Genomic DNA, 19,375 nt, shown 5'->3' on the forward strand with positions numbered 1-19,375 from the left:
TTTTATTTGGCAAAACTTATAGAACTCTATAATGCAAAGAGTGAACTCTAATGTAACCTATGGATTCTAGTTAATAATAGTATATCAATATCAGTTTATCAATAATAACAAATGTACAACACCAATGCAAAATGTTAATAACAGGATAAACTGTAGACTAGGGAAGTGGGAGAATATGGCAACTCTGTACTTTCTGTTCATTTTTTTGGTGAACCTAAAACTTCCCTAAGAAATAGTATATTAATAATTTTTAAAAAGTCAAGAAGGTTTATATAAATCATTTCACAGCACCACCTAGATTAGTATTTGATTGAATAATTAGAGGAAGGTGTGTATATACACCAGGGGGTGAGAATATTGGGGGCCATCTTAGAATTCTGCCTACTCCACTATCTATCCTATGCTGTCACCCTTTAACAGCATCCTTTGTGACAATAGACTAAAAGTTGGTACCTTCTATACTTCCAAATTGGGCCTTTCTTTTCTCTTTCCATATATTTTCCTGGATTATTTTATCTATCTTCATGGTTTCAACTACGTTTTATACAATGTTGAGCATAAAATTGATCCATCCTACCTAGTTAACTTTTCTGAACTCCATATGCATATTTTAGCTGCCTCTTAATGATATCCATTGGGATTTTCAATAGAGATTCAAGAAAAACTCATTAATGCTCCCAAATGCATAATAAGAACATGATTCTTCTTTTCAACTTTTTCTCTCTTTAAATGAGACCACCATTCACTCAATTGCTCAAAACAGAAAACTAAGAACTTTGGATGATATTTATTGAAGGCTTAGTACAGACCAGACATTCTCTTAATTCTCTGTAAGTATTAACGTTCAATTTTCACAACATCTCTGTGGGGGAAGGTACTATTATTTGAAAATTTGGCAGAGTTTTTCCCTTTCCCAGGGTATAAGATCTAGTAAGTAGGAGGACTAGAACCAAAACTGTCTGGCTCAACTATTGTGCTATCTATTTCTCTTTCCTTATGCCCAGTTGGTCATCAAGTCCTATTAATTCTACCTCTGCAATATCATTTAATCTCATATCCTTATCTGTAGCTCTGCTATTATGATCTTGGTTCAGGATCTCGTGGAAGATTTCTCCACTCTCTGGACTGGGGGTCCTATGTACAGCTCTTGTCTGTTTCAAACAACTTCTATATTCCTGGTGTGTCAATCACACTTAAATGGAAATGAAGTTTTTATCTTTCTGCTTAAAGGGTTTCTATCCGAACTTGTTAGCCTACCATACAAAATCTTTCTCCATCTGATTCCTGTCCATAATTTCTGACTCATCCATTTGTTCATAAATAAAACACATTCATGTCTCCCATAATACTCTTCTCTTTGCATGTCGGTTTTCTCTTCAATATTGAGTTCCTTATGAGCAGGAGTCAATATTGTATAGTGCCTGATATGTAAAATGTACTCAATAAATATGCTCTGAATAAAGTATATTTAGATCTTTCTTTGTTCCAAGATCTGTATATTGAGATTCATAGTAAAAGATGACTTCAAGAAAGTAAATGAAGGATTTATTTCTATGGCAGAAAATACCAGTATATACTCAAAATATTTCTCTCTGTTGAGATTAGGGCCTGGGGTCTTATTCTTCATTTCATGGGCTGCATCAATGTTTTTGTTCCAAAAGGTACATAAATATATATGTTTTGTTTGCTTGTTTGTTTGAAGGTAGTTGGATCCACAGCAATGGTTTTCTATTCAGACTGCTTCATCCCACCCCACCCCTACTTGTTTTACTGTTAGATAATACATCTACTATAAACTATAGTTTATAGGCATTGCAACCACTGAAGAAAAATGGCAGACAACACTGGGTTGAACAGTGTCACCCAATTGCACTTAATGGATTGTAACAAGCCACATTTCCTCACAGCATGATTCAAATGTTCTTTCTCAGTTTGCAATTAACTGATAACCACACTGGTTGGTTTTAGGACTTTGTGTTCCTACTTTGGCAAAACAAGTAAGGTTAATTTCTTGTGCTTAATTTTGAAATAAATGCTCACATCTGAGAACTTTCAAGCTTCCTCTCACTTGCCAAGCTTGCCTTCTTTCCGGATTTACACTTCTAACAATTTTCATGTGTTCTTTCTGCTAAACCCCAAGGGTGGACTCCTGACCTCCTTGCTAGAGGTGCGAATGATGCCAGGGTTAGTGACTGCTCTGCGGCTCCCCAAAGCTCCTCCTCCCCAGTCGGTGACAGTTCTTCCTTCGGATGCTGAGGTTGGGAAGCAGGCCAGGGGACACTCCTGGGTGCATCTCAGAGGGAGGGAAGCCGGGTCCTGGGGGCTGAAGAGGCCGCGCAGGGGACCAGCTTGCGCGTGCGATGCGGAGCGTGGACTCTGTCCGCCATCCCCCTGCCGTTCAACCTGCCCCCGACTCGCCTCTCCAGCTGGGCCGCCCGGCGCGGGCCGCTGTCCACAGTGGGAGGTGCTGAAAGCACGGAGCGGGCGCGGGGGCGGCGAGGCGGACAGCTCCTGCGAGCGGCCCCCTCCCCGCTCCGCGGCTCCTCCAGCCCTCCCCTCCTCCCGCAGCCATGTTCCCCGCGCGGGGAGGGGTGGGGGAAGCGGAGAGGGACGCGGGATCAGGGCGGAGAGAGCCGGCTCTGCCTCGGGGAAGGAGGGGATGAGAGTTGGGGGGAGCAGCGCGAGGAGGAGGAGGAGGAGGAGGCGGCGGCTAGCGAGGAGCCAGCGCCGGGTCCTGCAGTAGGACTCCCCGGAGCCACCATCATGGTGAAGAGGAAGAGCTCCGAGGGCCAGGAGCAGGACAGCGGCCGCGGCATCCCCCTGCCCATCCAGACCTTCCTGTGGCGGCAAACCAGGTGAGGGGCGCAGAGGGCGCGCCGCCGCGGGCCGCCCGGGCTGGGGGCGCTCCTGGGGCCGCCCCTGGGGCCGCAGGGGTCGTCGCCGCCACCGCCGCTGCTGCTGTTGAGGCCGCGCCACAGCCTGCAGCTCCCTCTCGGGGACTGGAAAGCAAGCCCTCTGCACCTGCTTAAAAACACGCATTTCAAAAAAATATTTCAGCGAAGTTTGACGACAAGCAGATTGACAGTTGTCGAATAAATATATACAATATTTAGGGGGTGGGAGGGCAGAGAGCCTGGGAAGAGGGGGCGGGGAGCTGGGCAAGATAATTATGACTGGTGCTACTGCGTCCAACTCCCCCTCCATCTCCTGCTGTCATTCCAGCCCGGTGACCTGTTGTTTTTCCAGCTCCTGTTTTTCAAATATCTGCTATGCCCACTTGTTAACCATTTTGCTCAAATTAATCTTCCTGGTTAAAGCCCCCAAGGAGAGTGATTTTTTAATAAGGAATTCCCCCCTCCCCTTTGGAAAGACCTGAAACCTTCCAATATTCAGAAAAGGTTTTCTTTATGATTATTATTTTGGTGCTTTTTCAGATAAGAAATTCAATTCTGAAAATCATGACTTGCAAGCCGTGTTCATTTTGCAATTTTTCTTATAACTGTACACATGAGTAATGCACCACTTCAGACCATGGGCAATTTAAAATCTGATTAGGTAAAAGTCTTCAGAATAAGAGTAGATAACAAAACCCGTAGTGATCCACATATCTTTCATATATATAATTACACGTGTAAAAGCAAATATCATCAGCTGTTCAACACCTGCTCATTAACAAGCTATAAAGAAGTATGAAATTTGAGTTTCATAGCACCATGTCTTATTCATTGAACAATATGTCATAAGAATGCTTTAATAATAATTTTACTTATCTCTGTTAACAAATATCTCTGTTAATTTTTCAGTGCATTTTTGAGGCCCAAACTGGGGAAACAATATGAAGCCTCTTGTGTGGTATGTGATTTTCACTGTTTAATACTTATTTCCATATTCTGTATGGTAATTTAAACCCCCAAAAAACTTTAAATCATACTATCTATTTAATATGTTAATTCATTTGGCAGATATTATTGAGCACCTACTGTGTGCCAGGCACAATTTTCTTTGCTGGGGTAGAGCAATGATAAAAAAAATATAGCATTTACATTCTAGAAAGAAGGGGACAAGCCACAAATGAGTACATACATAGTAAGCCAGATGGTGATAAGCTTTAGGGAGAAAAATTAAGAAAGGAGATTAGGAAGCACTAGGGTGGGGGGTTCATTTCATAAGCAGCGGGTAGATAAGGTTTATTTACTAATGTGTGCCTTGGAAGAGGACATGAAGGAAGGGGAGCAAGCATAGCTAAGGAAAGAATGTAGGGAACAGCAAGTTAAAGAACCTTAGCACCAACTGGGGAGTAAATGAAAGGATGGAGAGGGATTGAGTAGCAGAAGAAAGAGCAAAAAAAATAACAGGGAACCTGGTGATGGGGGGCCTTCAGGGGCAAGTGTGAAAAATCAAATACTCAACTAACAAAACTGAGGCTATCATATAGTGGAAGTTCATGTGATGAGTGTCTATGAACTATCTGAACAAAATAATATGGAATTCTGTACTTTTATACCTTGCATATGTTCTGCAATTCTGAAAATGAACACTATAAAATAAATATAGGAATGATGCTAATATTTATGCAAAATCAAGTGCATTTGTCCTGAGATTCTAAGGGAACCTCATATCCTTGCAAATTCCCATTTTAAAAATTGAGAAAATAAAACATGAAATCATGAAGCAAAATTGAAATGGACTTTTATTAGCTTTCATTTCACCTAAATGTTTTTATGTTGCATATGTTATAACCTAAAAGTGGAAATCTATCCATTTGGATATTGCCATGCATATTTACAAATAGCTTCATGGATGACCTTTTGGTAAAGAGCTCTGACATGTGTTAGGGCCACAAACTGTGATGGAAGCCAACTGGAAAGTTAAACACACACACATCTGCTCAAGTAGGAATTTGTTTTGTTGCATCCCCTGCCCATCAATGTTGTCACAAAGATATTTTTCTAACTATAATTTCTCTCTCTCTCTCTCTCTCTCTCTCTCTCTCTCTCTCTCTCTCTCTCTCTCTCTCTCTCTCTCTCTCTCTCTCTCTCTCTCTCTCTCTCTCTCTCTCTCTCTCTCTCTCTCTCTCTCTCTCTCTCTCTCTCTCTCTCTCTCTTTGACAGAGTCTCACTTTGTTGTCCGGGCTAGAGTGCCATGGGGTCAGCCTAGCTCACAGCAACCTCAACTCCTGGGCTCAAGCAATCCTACTGCCTCAGCCTCTTGAGTAGCTGGGACTACAGGCATGCGCCACCATGCCCGGCTAATTTTTTCTATATATTTTTAGTTGTCCAGCTAATTTCTTTCTATTTTTTTAGTAGAGATGAGGTCTCGCCTGTGCTCAGGCTGGTCTCAAACTCCTAAGCTCAAACATTCCACCTGCCTTGGCCTCCCAGAGTGCTAGGATTACAGGCATGAGCCACTGTGCCTGGCCAAAATATAACTTTCTTATGAGGATCTTTAATTGCGTTTGTTGTTGAATTTATCTCATTAGAGTAATTTGACAATTGAAATCTCTGAACCTTCGTTAAACCATGCTGACAATCATACTAGCTTAAAATAATCATGATCTTTCTCTGTTCTTGGCAAAGATATGTCTGACATTTTTAATGTCATCACACAATATCAAATAGCTAAATTACATTCATCAATGCATGGGGATAGAGATTTATAATTTCAATATAAAAAGCAATTTTCTAAGTTTAAGAAATCATAAAAAGTTCTATTAGTGATATTTAAGAAGAAAATGATATTAACTATCCATAACTACCAGAGATTATGAAAAACATAACTCATTTTCAACAATGTATTTATTAGACCATATAAATTCTTTATAATCTTTTAATGTCTAATAAATTCATCTTTTACTTAATGAATGCTTAGATATTTGAGGACTGAAGAATTTTAAAATATTTTTATCTGTATCACAAACATATCTAAAGGACTTTATTTAGTTTCTTAAAAGAAAACAAAAGATTATATCTTTGGTTGTGCTCCTTACGAATACTGCAGAGTGCCTTTTATCATAAAGGTGAATTTCTTATTTTCCTTTTTTTTGAATCAAAAAGTAAAAAGTTGGCCGGGCACTGTGGCTCACGCCTGTAATCCTAGCTCTTGGGAGGCCGAGGCGGGCGGATTGCTCAAGGTCAGGAGTTCGAAACCAGCCTGAGCAAGAGCGAGACCCCGTCTCTACTATAAATAGAAAGAAATTAATTGGCCAACTGATATATATAGAAAAAATTAGCCGGGCATGGTGGCGCATGCCTGTAGTCCCAGCTACCCGGGAGGCTGAGGCAGAAGGATCACTCGAGCCCAGGAGTTTGAGGTTGCTGTGAGCTAGGCTGACGCCACGGCACTCACCCTAGCCTGGGCAACAAAGCGAGACTCTGTCTCAAAAAAAAAAAAAAAAAAAAAAGTAAAAAGTTTTCTTTGGAGAATCTCCTAGTAAGACATGTCTTTTTCACAGCTATTCTACTAATTCTAATAATACAGTTTGAGCACTTCAGACTTGTATTATGATCATTTACACAATTATCTTGACCATTAGGGGCATCACATACAAATCATAGTCTTATAAGTCAAAGTTTATTAAATTTATTCTAATATTTGGTATCTATGCTTTCTTCAACACCTTACAGTAATATTCTCCTCCCCTTCAAAAAAAAAAAAAGAATTGAGTAGGTCAAACTTGTTATTTCTTCGGGAGTCTTCACTCTCTGACTGTATCCTTGGCAAGGATAGAGGATTTAATAATCAGCAAAGGAAAGATAGCTTATTTCCCTTCTCCCTCTGTTCTCCTCTTTTCCCTCCATTTCTTTCTTTATTCAACAGATACATTAAGTGTCTTTTCTGGTTCCAGGCATTAAGTAAGATGTGTTCTCTGCCAGTTCGTTGCTAGGGACATGAAATAAATCAGGAGCCCCAAAATCAGCTTTCTCGAAAGAGTTATATCTTAGTTGACACCTGTTGAACAAATTGACATAAATTCTGTCTCTCAAGACACTTTTGCAAAAGACATTTTGGTCTGCAGTTATGACAGCCTCTTTGGATGACTCAGCAATATTTTATAAAATATGACATTCAAAAATCCTGTGAAGTGAAATGTGTTCTTAAAGTCTTTGTTAGAGAAAGTTTATTTTGACGGAAATAAAAATCTTTGATAATTCAAGCCATTTACTTTGATCAAAAGCCTGCAAAGAGGGAGATAATATGAAATTGTCACTGATCATTGCATATCAACATATACAATGAAATGCCATGTGAGCACACCCTAAAGGATTTAGTCCATTGATGTGTATCTTTTAAGGTATACAGTACCTTGATATCCATTTTTTCAGTAGTCAGAATCTTCAATTCCTTATTTTACATGATTTTGGGTTTTGGCTTTTTGTTTTTGTTTTTGTATCTATAGTCTTTTGAGCGAGTGTTGGTAGAAAACAAGCTGCATGGCCTCTCTCCTGCCCTCTCTGAAGCCATCCAGAGCATTTCCAGATGGGAGCTGGTGCAAGCTGCTTTGCCTCACGTCCTCCACTGCACTGCAACCCTGCTTTCTAACAGAAACAAGCTAGGTTGGTTACCCTGCATTACTTCTTTACTGCATGCCATTGTCCTTTGCGTTCAATACTCATATTAATAACAACCTGTATTTAGTGGTTACTATTTCCCAGGTATCATGCATATGTTATGTCGTTTAATTCTCACAAAATCTCTGTTTCATTCATGTTCCCTTTATTTCCATTTTACCAGTAAGAGAACTGTTTTGTTTTTAATCTTTTAATTTCACGAGCAATATGTGAATATAGTCTCCTCTTAAACATTGAAATGTTATAAGTAAGTTAAAGACTCTTACTTGCCCAAGATAAGTCCCGGCCACAGTTGTCCCCTTTGTTCTCTCAATTCTTGAAGCAATGACTTTCATAAATTTGGCGTATTTATCCCAGGCATTTTCCTGACTTAGTAGTAGTATGTGTGAGTATGTATGTACATGTGCATAAAGTTTTTTTCTAGATTGTTTTGCAGATTGCTTCCCTCCTCTGGCAACATGTCCAAGCCGTTTACCCCATGTTAGTGTACATGCTCTTCTTCATCCCATTTCCTCTCCTCATTCAAATGCTACCTCTATAGAGGGATCATTCTAGGTCACAATGTCTAAAAAAGAATAGTTGTTATCTTCAGAGCCTACACTTTTATGCACTTTGCTGCCTCTTTGGACATATACTTGAGTATCTAACTGAAGAGATGTGATTCATGCAGTTTTTGCCTTTATGACAATATAACATCTGCAAAGATTGCAGCCAATAGGGAAACCTAAAAAACAAGAATGAGCCCTGATAACGGTGGTCTTAAGAAGTATAGATAAATGTTAATGTCTCCTGAGAGAGAGAGCCACAGAGCAAAGCAGGAATGTTCTTCCCAGACATCCATTGCTCTGGTCACAAAGTTGGCCTTAACCTGCCTGTGTGATTGTCTCATTCAGGCCACCAAGATAAACTGGGTGTTGCTGAGACAAAGCTCCTTCACACTCTGCACTGGATGCTCCTAGAGGCACCCCAGGACTGTAACAGTGAGCGGTTTGGGGGCACAGACCGAGGCTCTAGCTGGGGTGGCAGCAGCAGCGCTTTCATCCACCAGATTGAAAACCAGGGTTCTCCAGGGCAGCCTTGCCAAAGCAGCTCCAATGACGAAGAAGAGAACAACCGAAGGAAGATCTTCCAGAACTCCATGGCTACTGTGGAGCTCTTTGTGTTTCTGTTTGCTCCTCTGGTCCACAGGATCAAGGTAAGCAGAAAGCTAGTGTCAGGGCTGGTGGGGATGGACATGAGGTGCAGGTGGACTTCAAATGATATTTCCACGTTTGGTTGTCCATGTCTTTGTATGATCTGATAGCTAGTCAAGACATGGAGAGTTTAATTTCTATATTAAAACTACTAAACATTACCTCAAAAACACAAATCTCCACAAATCCTTTACCTACTTAAAAATCTTCAGTGGTTCTTCACCCTCCTCAAGATAATGCCCAATGTATTGAACATGAAATGTAAGCAATCAAGCATGATGCTTAAATATCTTCCTTGATGTATCAACTGTCAATCCCTACTGACCACCCCAGTGATCCAGCCTTGAGAGCTGTGGGAGCCACTCCCTTGCTCTTTGTTCTGCCCTCATTTCCTTCCTCTCATGGTCCTTCAAACTCCAACTTTAATGTCATCATTAACATGGTTTTCCTTGGACCTTCCCCATCCATACTTAGTCACTACCTGTTCTGTATTTCTAGAGCATTTTGTAACTACTGCTACTATAACACAGGGTATAGAGCAGAAGTTTTAAATCTTTATGTGCTATGGACTTTTTAACAGTTGGGTATAACCTAAGAATTGTTTTTTAAAATATTTAAATGCATGAAATATAAAACACAGGATTACATGAAAACCAATTGTCTTAAATATAATTATATCCATCTATCTCTTGGACCTGGAGGAGACAACATAACTTGAAATCACTTTGCCATTACTTTTTAGCTGTATAGTCTTGGTGATATTACTTAACATCTCAGATCTTCAATTACATAAAATTTTGGATATCTCTAACAAAGGATAAGTGATATGAAGACACATAGTATATATATATATTTTTTTCAACACATGATAAAGAACTATTTGTTACTTCTGTGAGTGAATAAATTATCATATTCCACCTAAATGCTAAGATAAGAGATAAGATGGAATTAATATGTTCAACTTCTTTTCAATAAAATATGACCCTAATGAATGGATGTTCAAGTTAGCAATGTATATGTAAAGGTGGTGGTGACCATTAACAATCACTATTAGGGAATCAGACTAGTATTTTCACCCATTTTAGTTTTCTAAAACATTCACCTCCTATTAACTTTGTCCATTGCTGGTAAGAATAAATTTGAAACTACCTATAAATTTCCTAAATGCAACACATACACTGGCCACACTGCCCATCAAACATACTAAAATTTTTAAACGTTGTTAAATGAAATTAAATTGCTTTAGCTCTCCATTTTAGAAAGTATTTTATAAAGGTTATACTAAGTGGAAAGCATTACTTTAACTGAGACTGTCCACCTGACCTGTGGGACCTGCAGGACCTGCCCTCACCCACCCTGGACCTACATAGCATTGGGTGTCCATACATACATAGTGTTGGATGTCACATTCAAGGTAACTCTAGAAAAGGAATTAGAGCCCTGGAGTTTATGCATTCAGCCACCTTAAGAAGTCTTACAAAGGCACATACCAACACAGGAGAAGGCTATAGATGCTGCAGGCATTAAGGTCTGAAGAGTAATTGGATTTAGTTGGTGTTATTTGGAGAAAGTAAAGTATGTTCAATTGATCAAAAATTATGTGTTAATGCTCGAGCAGCAATGCATGGATGGAGAGATCTCAACTTGTACTCAAGAAATATATAATCTAGTTGGGGATGTGTCAAATAAAACAAAATGATGCCAGTGACAGTCAGTGAGTGCTGAGTGTCACACTGAAAGATCAGATGTTAAAGACCAGGATTTCAGTACAAGAAGCTCACTCCCTGCAGCAGTTTTGGAGTTTTACTTGTGTCAAGATTACTTATGAGAAACGTGGAAAAGTACTGAGCTCTGAAACTAAGAAATTATCAAAACCAGGTCAATTGAGGTTTGGCTTCCTACATTTCTGGAGACAAATTCGATAAGCTTTGCTTAATGCTAATTCCCTGCTTGCTGGTTCTAACATCACATGCGGTACCATGCAGACTTCCCTCTGTCCATTTCAAGGGAATGTGGGTTACTCTCCCCTTAACTCCAGACCTTTCTGTCTTATTGCTTACTCAGTATCTCTAGTTGAATGTCTAACAGGTATCTCAAACTTAACACATCTAAAACCATGCTTCTAAAATTCCAAAACTGTTCCTCCTTCATCTTACTCATCTTTATTAATGGCAAAGCCAAAAATCGTTGACACTTCTTTCACACTGCACTTCCAATCATTTGGCAAATTCTGTAAGCCGTATCTTTAAATCATATTCAGAATCTACCACTTTTATTTGCCCTCTACTTGTACCCTAGTCTAATCCATCTTTCACCTAGATGACAACAATAACTTCCTAAATAGTCTCTCCTTCCACCGTTGCCCTTTCTCAAGCTAGTCTCAATGGCCTGAGTGAACCTATTAAAATATATATCCAGTGATGTCACTGTACTACTCAAAACCTTCCAGTGCCTTCCCATCTTAGTAATTGCTGAAGGCCTTATCATGACATATCAGGCAATATATTACCTAGCACTCAATAACTTCTCCAACATTACTTTTTTCTATTCTTCCCATATTCACTTGACTCCAAACACACAGTCTTCTGGTTATTTCTTGACACATTAGGGATACTTAGGGGCCTTTGCATGTGTTCATTCTTTTTTCTGGAATACTCTTTCTGGAGATATCTACATGGCAGTTCCCTCTTTTCATTTAGATCTTGACTCAAAAGTCACCTTCTCAATAAGGCCTTCCCTGGCCTTCTGGTCTAAAATGCCAACACCTTGCCTGCTTTACTTACTTGCTTTACTTCTTCTTTGCACTATGAGCAGGGATTTTTGCAAGTTTTGTTCATTGTTGTATTCAAGAACCTAGAATAGTCCCAGGTAGATAGTAGGTGCTCTATAAGTATTTATAGAATACATGTTGAATTAATTTGACCAATTGCTTTTTGTGCTTTTTAAATACTTCCCCAGGGAATCGTAGAGGCTTTTCCATTGTGGGCACTTCTGTGGCTCTGCTGCTAATAGTGCCAGGATCCCAACCTAGTGTTTAGGTTGACAGAAGAGCTCTCTCTGACCCAGCGTGTGAATTTATTCAGGGATTACATAAGCCTTTTCAAATGAAGATTCCTTGATGTTCTGCTATATTGATTTACCATGTGTAGAATCACCTATTTTTCTTTTTTTACTTTTAATTATTATGGATGTATAATAGTTGTGTACTTGTATAGGGTACATGTGATGTTTTGATACAGACATACAATGTGAATTAATCAAATCATGGTAATTGGATTACCTAGGCATTTATCATTTCTTTGTGTAAAGAACATTCCAGTTCTACTCTTTTAGTTATTTTAAACTGTACCCTAACTTACTGTTGATTATAGTTACTTTGTTGCTGTCAAATATTGTTCATTCTATCTAACTATATTTTTGCACCTTTTAACTATCCTCCCTTTAACCCCTGCTTCTTGATAGCCTTCCCAGCCTCTGGTAACTGTCATTCTATTCTCTATCTCCATGAGATTAATTGTTTTTAATATTTACCTCATGCATATTAGTGAGGACATGCAATATTTGTCTTTCTTGCTTGGCTTATTTTGCATAACATAATGTTCTCCAGTTCCATCCATGTTGTTGCCAATGGTAGGATTTCATTCTTTTTTTGTGGCTATATATTATAATATTCCATTGTGTATATTTACCACAATTTCTTTATCTATTCATCTGTTGATGGACACTTATGTTGATTGCATATCTAGGCTATTGTGAATAGTGCTACAATATATATGGGAGTGCATATTTTTCTATTTTTTAAATTTCTTCCTAGCACTTTTCCTTTTAGCTCAGTGATCTTCAGTGTTGGTTATGCATGAGAGTCAGCAGGGGGAAATTTAGAAAACCTCACAGAGATTCTATTTCAATGGTTCTGGGTAAGGGAGTAAGTGAGACCTGGGCCTCCTAGTTTTAAAAGCTCTCCAGGCAATTATAAAACAATATACAAGAGAGGGTTGCAACTCACTGCTCTAAGTAAATTATTATGCCTCAAATATGTTTATTAGCCTGTGTTCACATTCTCTGTATCCATATTTACATTGTTTTGAGAAGCTGAGGTATTTAAGATGTAGTCCCAGAATGCCATATATTTGTACTAATGCAATATGCAATTGCATTTTAAATATCTCAGTCTCTCAAAATGAAGCAATGTGAATCAGAGAATGTGCTCCTGGAAGAGACCTTCAGTTATAGTTAAGCTGAGTGAGGACAGGTTGTAAAGTCAGCACAATTCAGCAAATATTTCTTGAGTATCTATTGTGCACCTAATTCCTAATGCTGTATTAGGCACTGTGATGAAGCTGGGGGTTGAGGAGGAAGGACAACGATCAATTTATTTCTGCCCTCAAGAAAGTAAAGATTGTTGAGAAAACATTACAAAATAATACACCACCAATGGTCAAAGTATATGTACCTGATGCCATGAAATATAAGAATAAGGGATGGGCTGGAGAATAGAAAATCAAAATAGCCAGCATTGATATTGCCTTATGAGGGAGAAATAAAAACAATTAAATAATTAAGAGGAATGATAATCATGACCACAAGTGAATAGATCTGCCAAGACTCTTGAGATAAACAAGTCTTGATCATGGCATGCACAAAACAATAATTTGTGTGTTCTGTGCTTTGCCCAGGATTAAGTTTTGATTAGTGATGAACTTTGCATAGAGCAGACAACTGTGATTTTCATAATTGCAATGATAAGTTTGGGTCATTGGTTTACTCTAGAAGCACTCATCTAAGCAATGCAAGGTTTGGAGGATCAATGCACTCTAAAAATAACCTTGTGAATAATGTTAAGCCTTGCGTTGACTGGTCCCTTCAACCAATTTTTACATGCCAGTTATTGGCCGTACATCTTCTCTTCTTCCAGGAATCCGACCTCACCTTCCGTCTGGCCAGTGGGCTTGTCATATGGCAGCCTATGTGGGAGCACAGACAGCCCGAAGTCTCTGGCTTCACAGCGTTGGTGAAGCCCATCAGGAACATCATTACAGGTTTGTGACTCAGGCACCCAGTGGGACAGTATTAGCAAATTCCCTCAAACATAATAATTAGGGTGATGGGATGGTTTGCCCTTAAAAAGCTAAAAAGAAGTAAATCCCTCCATGGAGTTATATAGGTGTCCAGGATAGGGCTTATTCACATGAGGAGAAACTCCAAACCAGGGACACATGCTTTTGTTATGTGACTTTGCGTAAGGCATTTAAACTTCCTGTGCCTCAGTTTCCTCATCTGTAAAATGGGAATTAAGACACCACATTAATAGTACTCACAGGATTGTTATCTCCAATAAACAGATTAATGTATGTAAAACTGCTTAGAAGAATGTTTGATACATAGTTAGTGGTAGCTGTTATAATTTATTATTATTATTGCTATATCATCATCATCATCATCATCACGATAGATGGAGTAGAGGCTTTTTAACAAAATCATCTTACCGTTTTATTGCTATCAAAGGATTTAACTTTGGGAATTGTCTAACTAAATAGTCCTATTGTTGAGTTGTATAAGGAGCACAACCTGATAGATCAAAAAGTGCATGGTAGGCTCATGTTTCACTCCAGATCTATTGCTTATTATGTATGTAACTTAACTTCCCTGAGCATTTCCATTTATGTGAAATGGAGATGATAATGCCACCTCACAGGGCTTTATAGTAAGGAAAGAGAATGCATATAAAGTGCCCATGTTATAGTAAGTGCTTGATAAATTTTATCCTTCTATTCTCAACTCTTTTTTTTTTTTTTTTTTTTTTTTTGAGACAGAGTCTCACTTTGTTGCCCGGGCTAGAGTGAGTGCCGTGGCGTCAGCCTAGCTCACAGCAACCTCAAACTCCTGGGCTCGAGTGATCCTTCTGCCTCAGCCTCCCGGGTAGCTGGGACTACAGGCATGCGCCACCATGCCCGGCTAATTTTTTATATATATATCAGTTGGCCAATTAATTTCTTTCTATTTATAGTAGAGACGGGGTCTCGCTCAGGCTGGTTTTGAACTCCTGACCTTGAGCAATCCGCCCGCCTCGGCCTCCCAAGAGCTAGGATTACAGGCGTGAGCCACAGCGCCCGGCCTATTCTCAACTCTTTTTAGCATCAACAATAAAATTTTAAAAGAGATGAATTATGTGAAAAATCTACAGAAGCATATGTATACACATATATATCTTAAATACATACACACATATATATGTATGTAGTTTGTTTATTTCATAAAGTTTTTGTGCAGACAATAGAAGATTATGCATGTAAAAGGGCTTTATAAAAGGAAGGAAATTATAAATATATCCTTACGTACTTTTTTCCCCCATAACTTAACACAACCTTACAAAAGAACATGATAGGTTAAGGAATCGTGTAAACCAAGGAGTGCTATATTGCTCATATATTTGATAAGATACTTATAGTGACAAAGGTAGGATAAAATTTTTTTCATATTTAATAAAAGTAGATTAATCCTACAACTTACATTTATACAAAACATTAACTCTTGAAATATATTATAAATTCAAGAGTAATAGTCTGTCATAGGTTCAAATATCAAGAAACTAAGTAAATAAAGGTGTCATAGTTAGAAATATACTTCAAATTCCATATGCGGAATGAGGTTAACTACATTGAATTAAAACAATCTGAGAGTGAAGACAAGACACATGTAAGAAGTTTTTTAAAAAACCGAAAACAATAGAAATAAGAGAAAAGAATAAAATATACTAAAATATAACAAAATTATTATTGAAACAGCTATAACTTTACAATGTGTTGATTAAAGAAATTTAATTTTTTGATGTTCTAAAGTCTATCCATTGCTTTCCTACATGAATGAGAAAGTCACTTTAAATAGTGCTCTCGCTCTCTCTTTTTGACTAATCCATAAACTATCATTTAACACATATATAAAAACCACTAAGAAACAACATCCTTCCTTGGAGGCTCTTGGGCTATTTAGCTCACTCTCCTCTTGTTTCTGGATGGTATTCACAGTGGGTTTCTTTTTCTCTGCCTGATGCTTGTGGACTCAAAGTGGTGCCCAGCATCTGAGGGGATATTAGACTCAGCTTATGTGGCCAGAGAAATAATAATGGCACATGGCGACATTAGCAAATCACCTTCCTTCTCAGCACCAGTTTACTGACAATTTAAATGAGACATTACCATCTTTGTTTCCCACTGTTTCGGATCCTGAGGTAAAGATGCAACCAATTTACATCTTACCTCAGAGGCAGTTTAAATTGATGGTTAAAGCACAGACTCTGGAGAAGGGCAAGATGGCGGATGAGAAAAACCACCAGCCAGAGTGTCTCTGCAAGAAACACAGATTTTAGAAGAAAGTAAAACAAATAAACAAGCAGACAAACACAGATCGGATGAGGGTCTGAAGGAAGGGTGCCTGAAAATATAGGAGACTCCACAGGAAGAAGTTGCGGAGGAGGCCTGGAAGTTGAAAGGCCTCTGAGAGGCTTGGAGGCCAGTGACAAGGGTAGATGGAGCAGTTAAATTTCTCTTCCCTTGGCCGGGCGCTGTGGCTCACGTCTGTAATCCTAGCTCTTGGGAGGCCGAGGCGGGCGGATTGCTCAAGGTCAGGAGTTCAAAACCAGCCTGAGCAAGAGCGAGACCCCGTCTCTACTATAAATAGAAAGAAATTAATTGGCCAATATAAAAAATTAGCCGGGCATGGTGGCGCATGCCTGTAGTCCCAGCTACTCGGGAGGCTGAGGCAGAAGGATCGCTCGAGCCCAGGAGTTTGAGGTTGCTGTGAGCTAGGCTGACGCCACGGCACTCACTCTAGCCTGGACAACAAAGCGAGACTCTGTCTCAAAAAAAAAAAAAAAAAAAAAATTTCTCTTCCCTTGCATCTCAGACTGCTGGTGGGCTCCTGAGTGGTTGGAGAGACCTGCTGACACCAGCCCAGAGAGGGCTACCACCAGTGAACAGTGGGCCTCTTGTGGATAGGGCACCAGGCTCCCAGCTCCCTTGGGGCACCTCCCAGCCCACAGACCTGAGCCAATTGGCAGGCGCCATATTGTTTCATTCTCCTCCCTCTTCTGTACCCGGGGCTGCTGAGAGAGACAATTTAGCTACCACCCAGAGGCATCTGCAGGGAACTGGACTTTTTTCTTTTTGGAGCCCTACAGCAGACTGAGGGATATTCAGACAGTGAGCTCCTTACCCACCAGCCCTCCTAGGTGCCACTTGCCTGGTGACTCCAGGAGGGCGAGGCAAATCCTGAGGTGGAGAGTCATCGATCCAGCTTGGGCTCCCTGTGTGTGACTTGAGACCAGCACTTGTCTCCCTGGCAGGGTCAGGGATTGATCTCCAGGGCCCAGGGGACAGGCCTACAGACCAGATCCCGTACACCAGGTCTCAATCACGTTTCCCTGGGGCACAGAAGGGATATTTGTGATGGAGCCTACTGAGGTGTGTGTGCCTTCAGGGGCAGATGAGTGTGTTTGAGGGGTAACCTTCTTCCCATGGGAAGGTCATGTGCCCAGCTCATTCTGTGATCCTGAGTAGGAATCCTCCCAGCAGGCATCACAGCCGGGGGAGATCCACTGAAGGTCCTGCCTGCCAGTAGAGACCCTGGAGAAACCCCGGAATAAGGGAGGGTGGAGAGGAGCGAGTCCTGCTCTAGACTGCAGGTCTCAGGCCCGCCCCGACACCCAGACTTTTTGGCTGAATGGGGCCATTTCAGCCCCTCCCTGGCAACTTTGCCCAGAATCAGAGAACAGAACTTTGACCCTTGCTAACAGCATTTGTGGAGCTTGAGGGCAGGCTCACCCAACCCACCTCCGCCCAGACTAACTCCGCCACCTGCCCCTACTGAGGTGGAAGATAAGGACACATCTGGAAGTCCCAGGGCACCTCCCACCACCTGAGGTATGAGGGTGCCTCTCCAGAGGAACAAGAGCTGGTTACAGGACCAAAATAACATCAGACTTCTCAACTGAGACCTTACAAGCAAGAAGAGACTGGGGCCTCATTCTTACTCTTCTCAAACAGAATAATGCCCAGCCTAGAATCATGTACCCCAGAAAACTAAGTTTTGTATATGAAAGAGAAAAAAAGACCTTCTCAAACGAGCAAAGACTGAGGGAATTTATAAAGACAAGACCTGGCCTCCACAAAGCACTCAAAACAGTGTTTCACACGGATCAGCTTAGTAAACACTCACGAATGTAAAATCATCCAAAAGCTAAAGGTCAAAGGCCAGATATCACAATGGCTCAAATGAGAAAACAAAATTCAACTCAACAGGACGAACAGAAATCTACCTCACTTATCAATTCTCAGAATAAATGTGAATGGCCTAAACTGCCCACTAAAGAGACATAGGCTGGCTGAATGGATAAATACACACAAGCCAAGTATCTGCTGCCTTCAGGAAACACATCTAACCCACAAGGATGCATTCAGACTCAAAGTGAAGGGATGGAAAACAATATTTCAAGCAAACAGAAGCCAAAAGAAAGCTGGCATGGCAGTTTTTATTTCAGATAACTTAGTCTTCAAATCAACAAAAATGATGAAAGACAAAGAGGGTCACTATATAATGGTGAAGGGTACAATTCAACAAGAAGACATAACAATTCTAAATATTTATGCACCTAACTCATGTGCACCCAGATTCTTAAAGCACACCCTACTTGATCTAAACAAAATGATAAACAGCAGCACCATAATAGCCTGGGACTTTTATAGTTTGGGGTCTTATGTTTAAGTCTAATTCATCTTGAGTTGAATTTTATATATGGTGAGATACAGGGGTCCAGTTTCATTCTTCTGCATATGGGTATCCAATTTTCACAGCAGAGAGTGTGAAAATTACACAATTACAATTGTGTAATTGTGTATCCTGTTCTAGGATAGAGATTGTAAGGTTAGAGAGGAGGTGATGGTTTGAAGAAATAATTATAAGCAGAATTGATTGAGTATGGTGATTTGTTTTCCGTGGAAGTTTAAGGACCAAGGAGTCACGGATGCTTCTATGCTTTATTTACAAGGAGATAGTGTCGACGTAGTTTCTTCATCTGTAAAATCTGTGTAATAATATAACCATATTATAGAGTTATTGTAAGGCTTGAATGACTCTATAGAGTCATGTGCTGCATAACAGTGTTTCGGTGAATGACTGACTGCATGTATGACAGTGGTGCCATAAGATTATGATGGAGCTGAAAAATTCTTATCACCTAGTGACGTTGTAGCCATCATAACACCCTAGCTCAATACATTACTCATGTTTGTGGTGATGCTGGTGTAAACCTACTTTGCTGCCAGTCATATAAAAGTGTAGCACATACAATTATGTATGGTACACAACTCTTGATAATGAATGACTATGTTATTGGTTTATGTATTTATTATACCATACTTTTATCATTAGTCTAGAGTGCACTCCTTCCAGTTATAAAAATGTTAACTGTAAAATAGCCTCATGCAGATCCCTCAGGAGGTATTCCAGCAGAAGGCATTGTTATCATGAGATAACAGCTATCTGCATATTATTGCCCCTGAAGACTTTCCATTGGAATGAGTTGTGGACGTGGAAGACAAGGATATTGATGATCCTGAC

The 19,375-nt window shown here is 39.9% G+C and overlaps 1 protein-coding gene across 4 annotated transcripts in view; it reads left to right on the forward strand.

The window, feature by feature from the left end:
- The first annotated feature begins 2,675 nt into the window (after window positions 1-2,675).
- The window catches only part of UNC80 (unc-80 subunit of NALCN channel complex), a 203,901-nt gene continuing 187,201 nt past the window's right edge, over window positions 2,676-19,375 (forward strand). For all 4 annotated transcript variants that reach the window (XM_012751444.3, XM_076005903.1, XM_012751443.3 and 1 more), the window contains exons 1-5: window positions 2,676-2,855; window positions 3,804-3,852; window positions 7,397-7,553; window positions 8,462-8,763; window positions 13,677-13,800. In XM_012751444.3, coding sequence (XP_012606898.1) covers window positions 2,764-2,855; window positions 3,804-3,852; window positions 7,397-7,553; window positions 8,462-8,763; window positions 13,677-13,800 — 724 coding nt within the window. In that variant the 5' untranslated portion in view covers window positions 2,676-2,763. The remainder of the gene's footprint in view (window positions 2,856-3,803; window positions 3,853-7,396; window positions 7,554-8,461; window positions 8,764-13,676; window positions 13,801-19,375) is intronic.

Source organism: Microcebus murinus, chromosome 8 (genome assembly GCF_040939455.1).
Source record: "Microcebus murinus isolate Inina chromosome 8, M.murinus_Inina_mat1.0, whole genome shotgun sequence".
In the NCBI taxonomy this organism is placed as follows: domain Eukaryota; kingdom Metazoa; phylum Chordata; class Mammalia; order Primates; family Cheirogaleidae; genus Microcebus; species Microcebus murinus.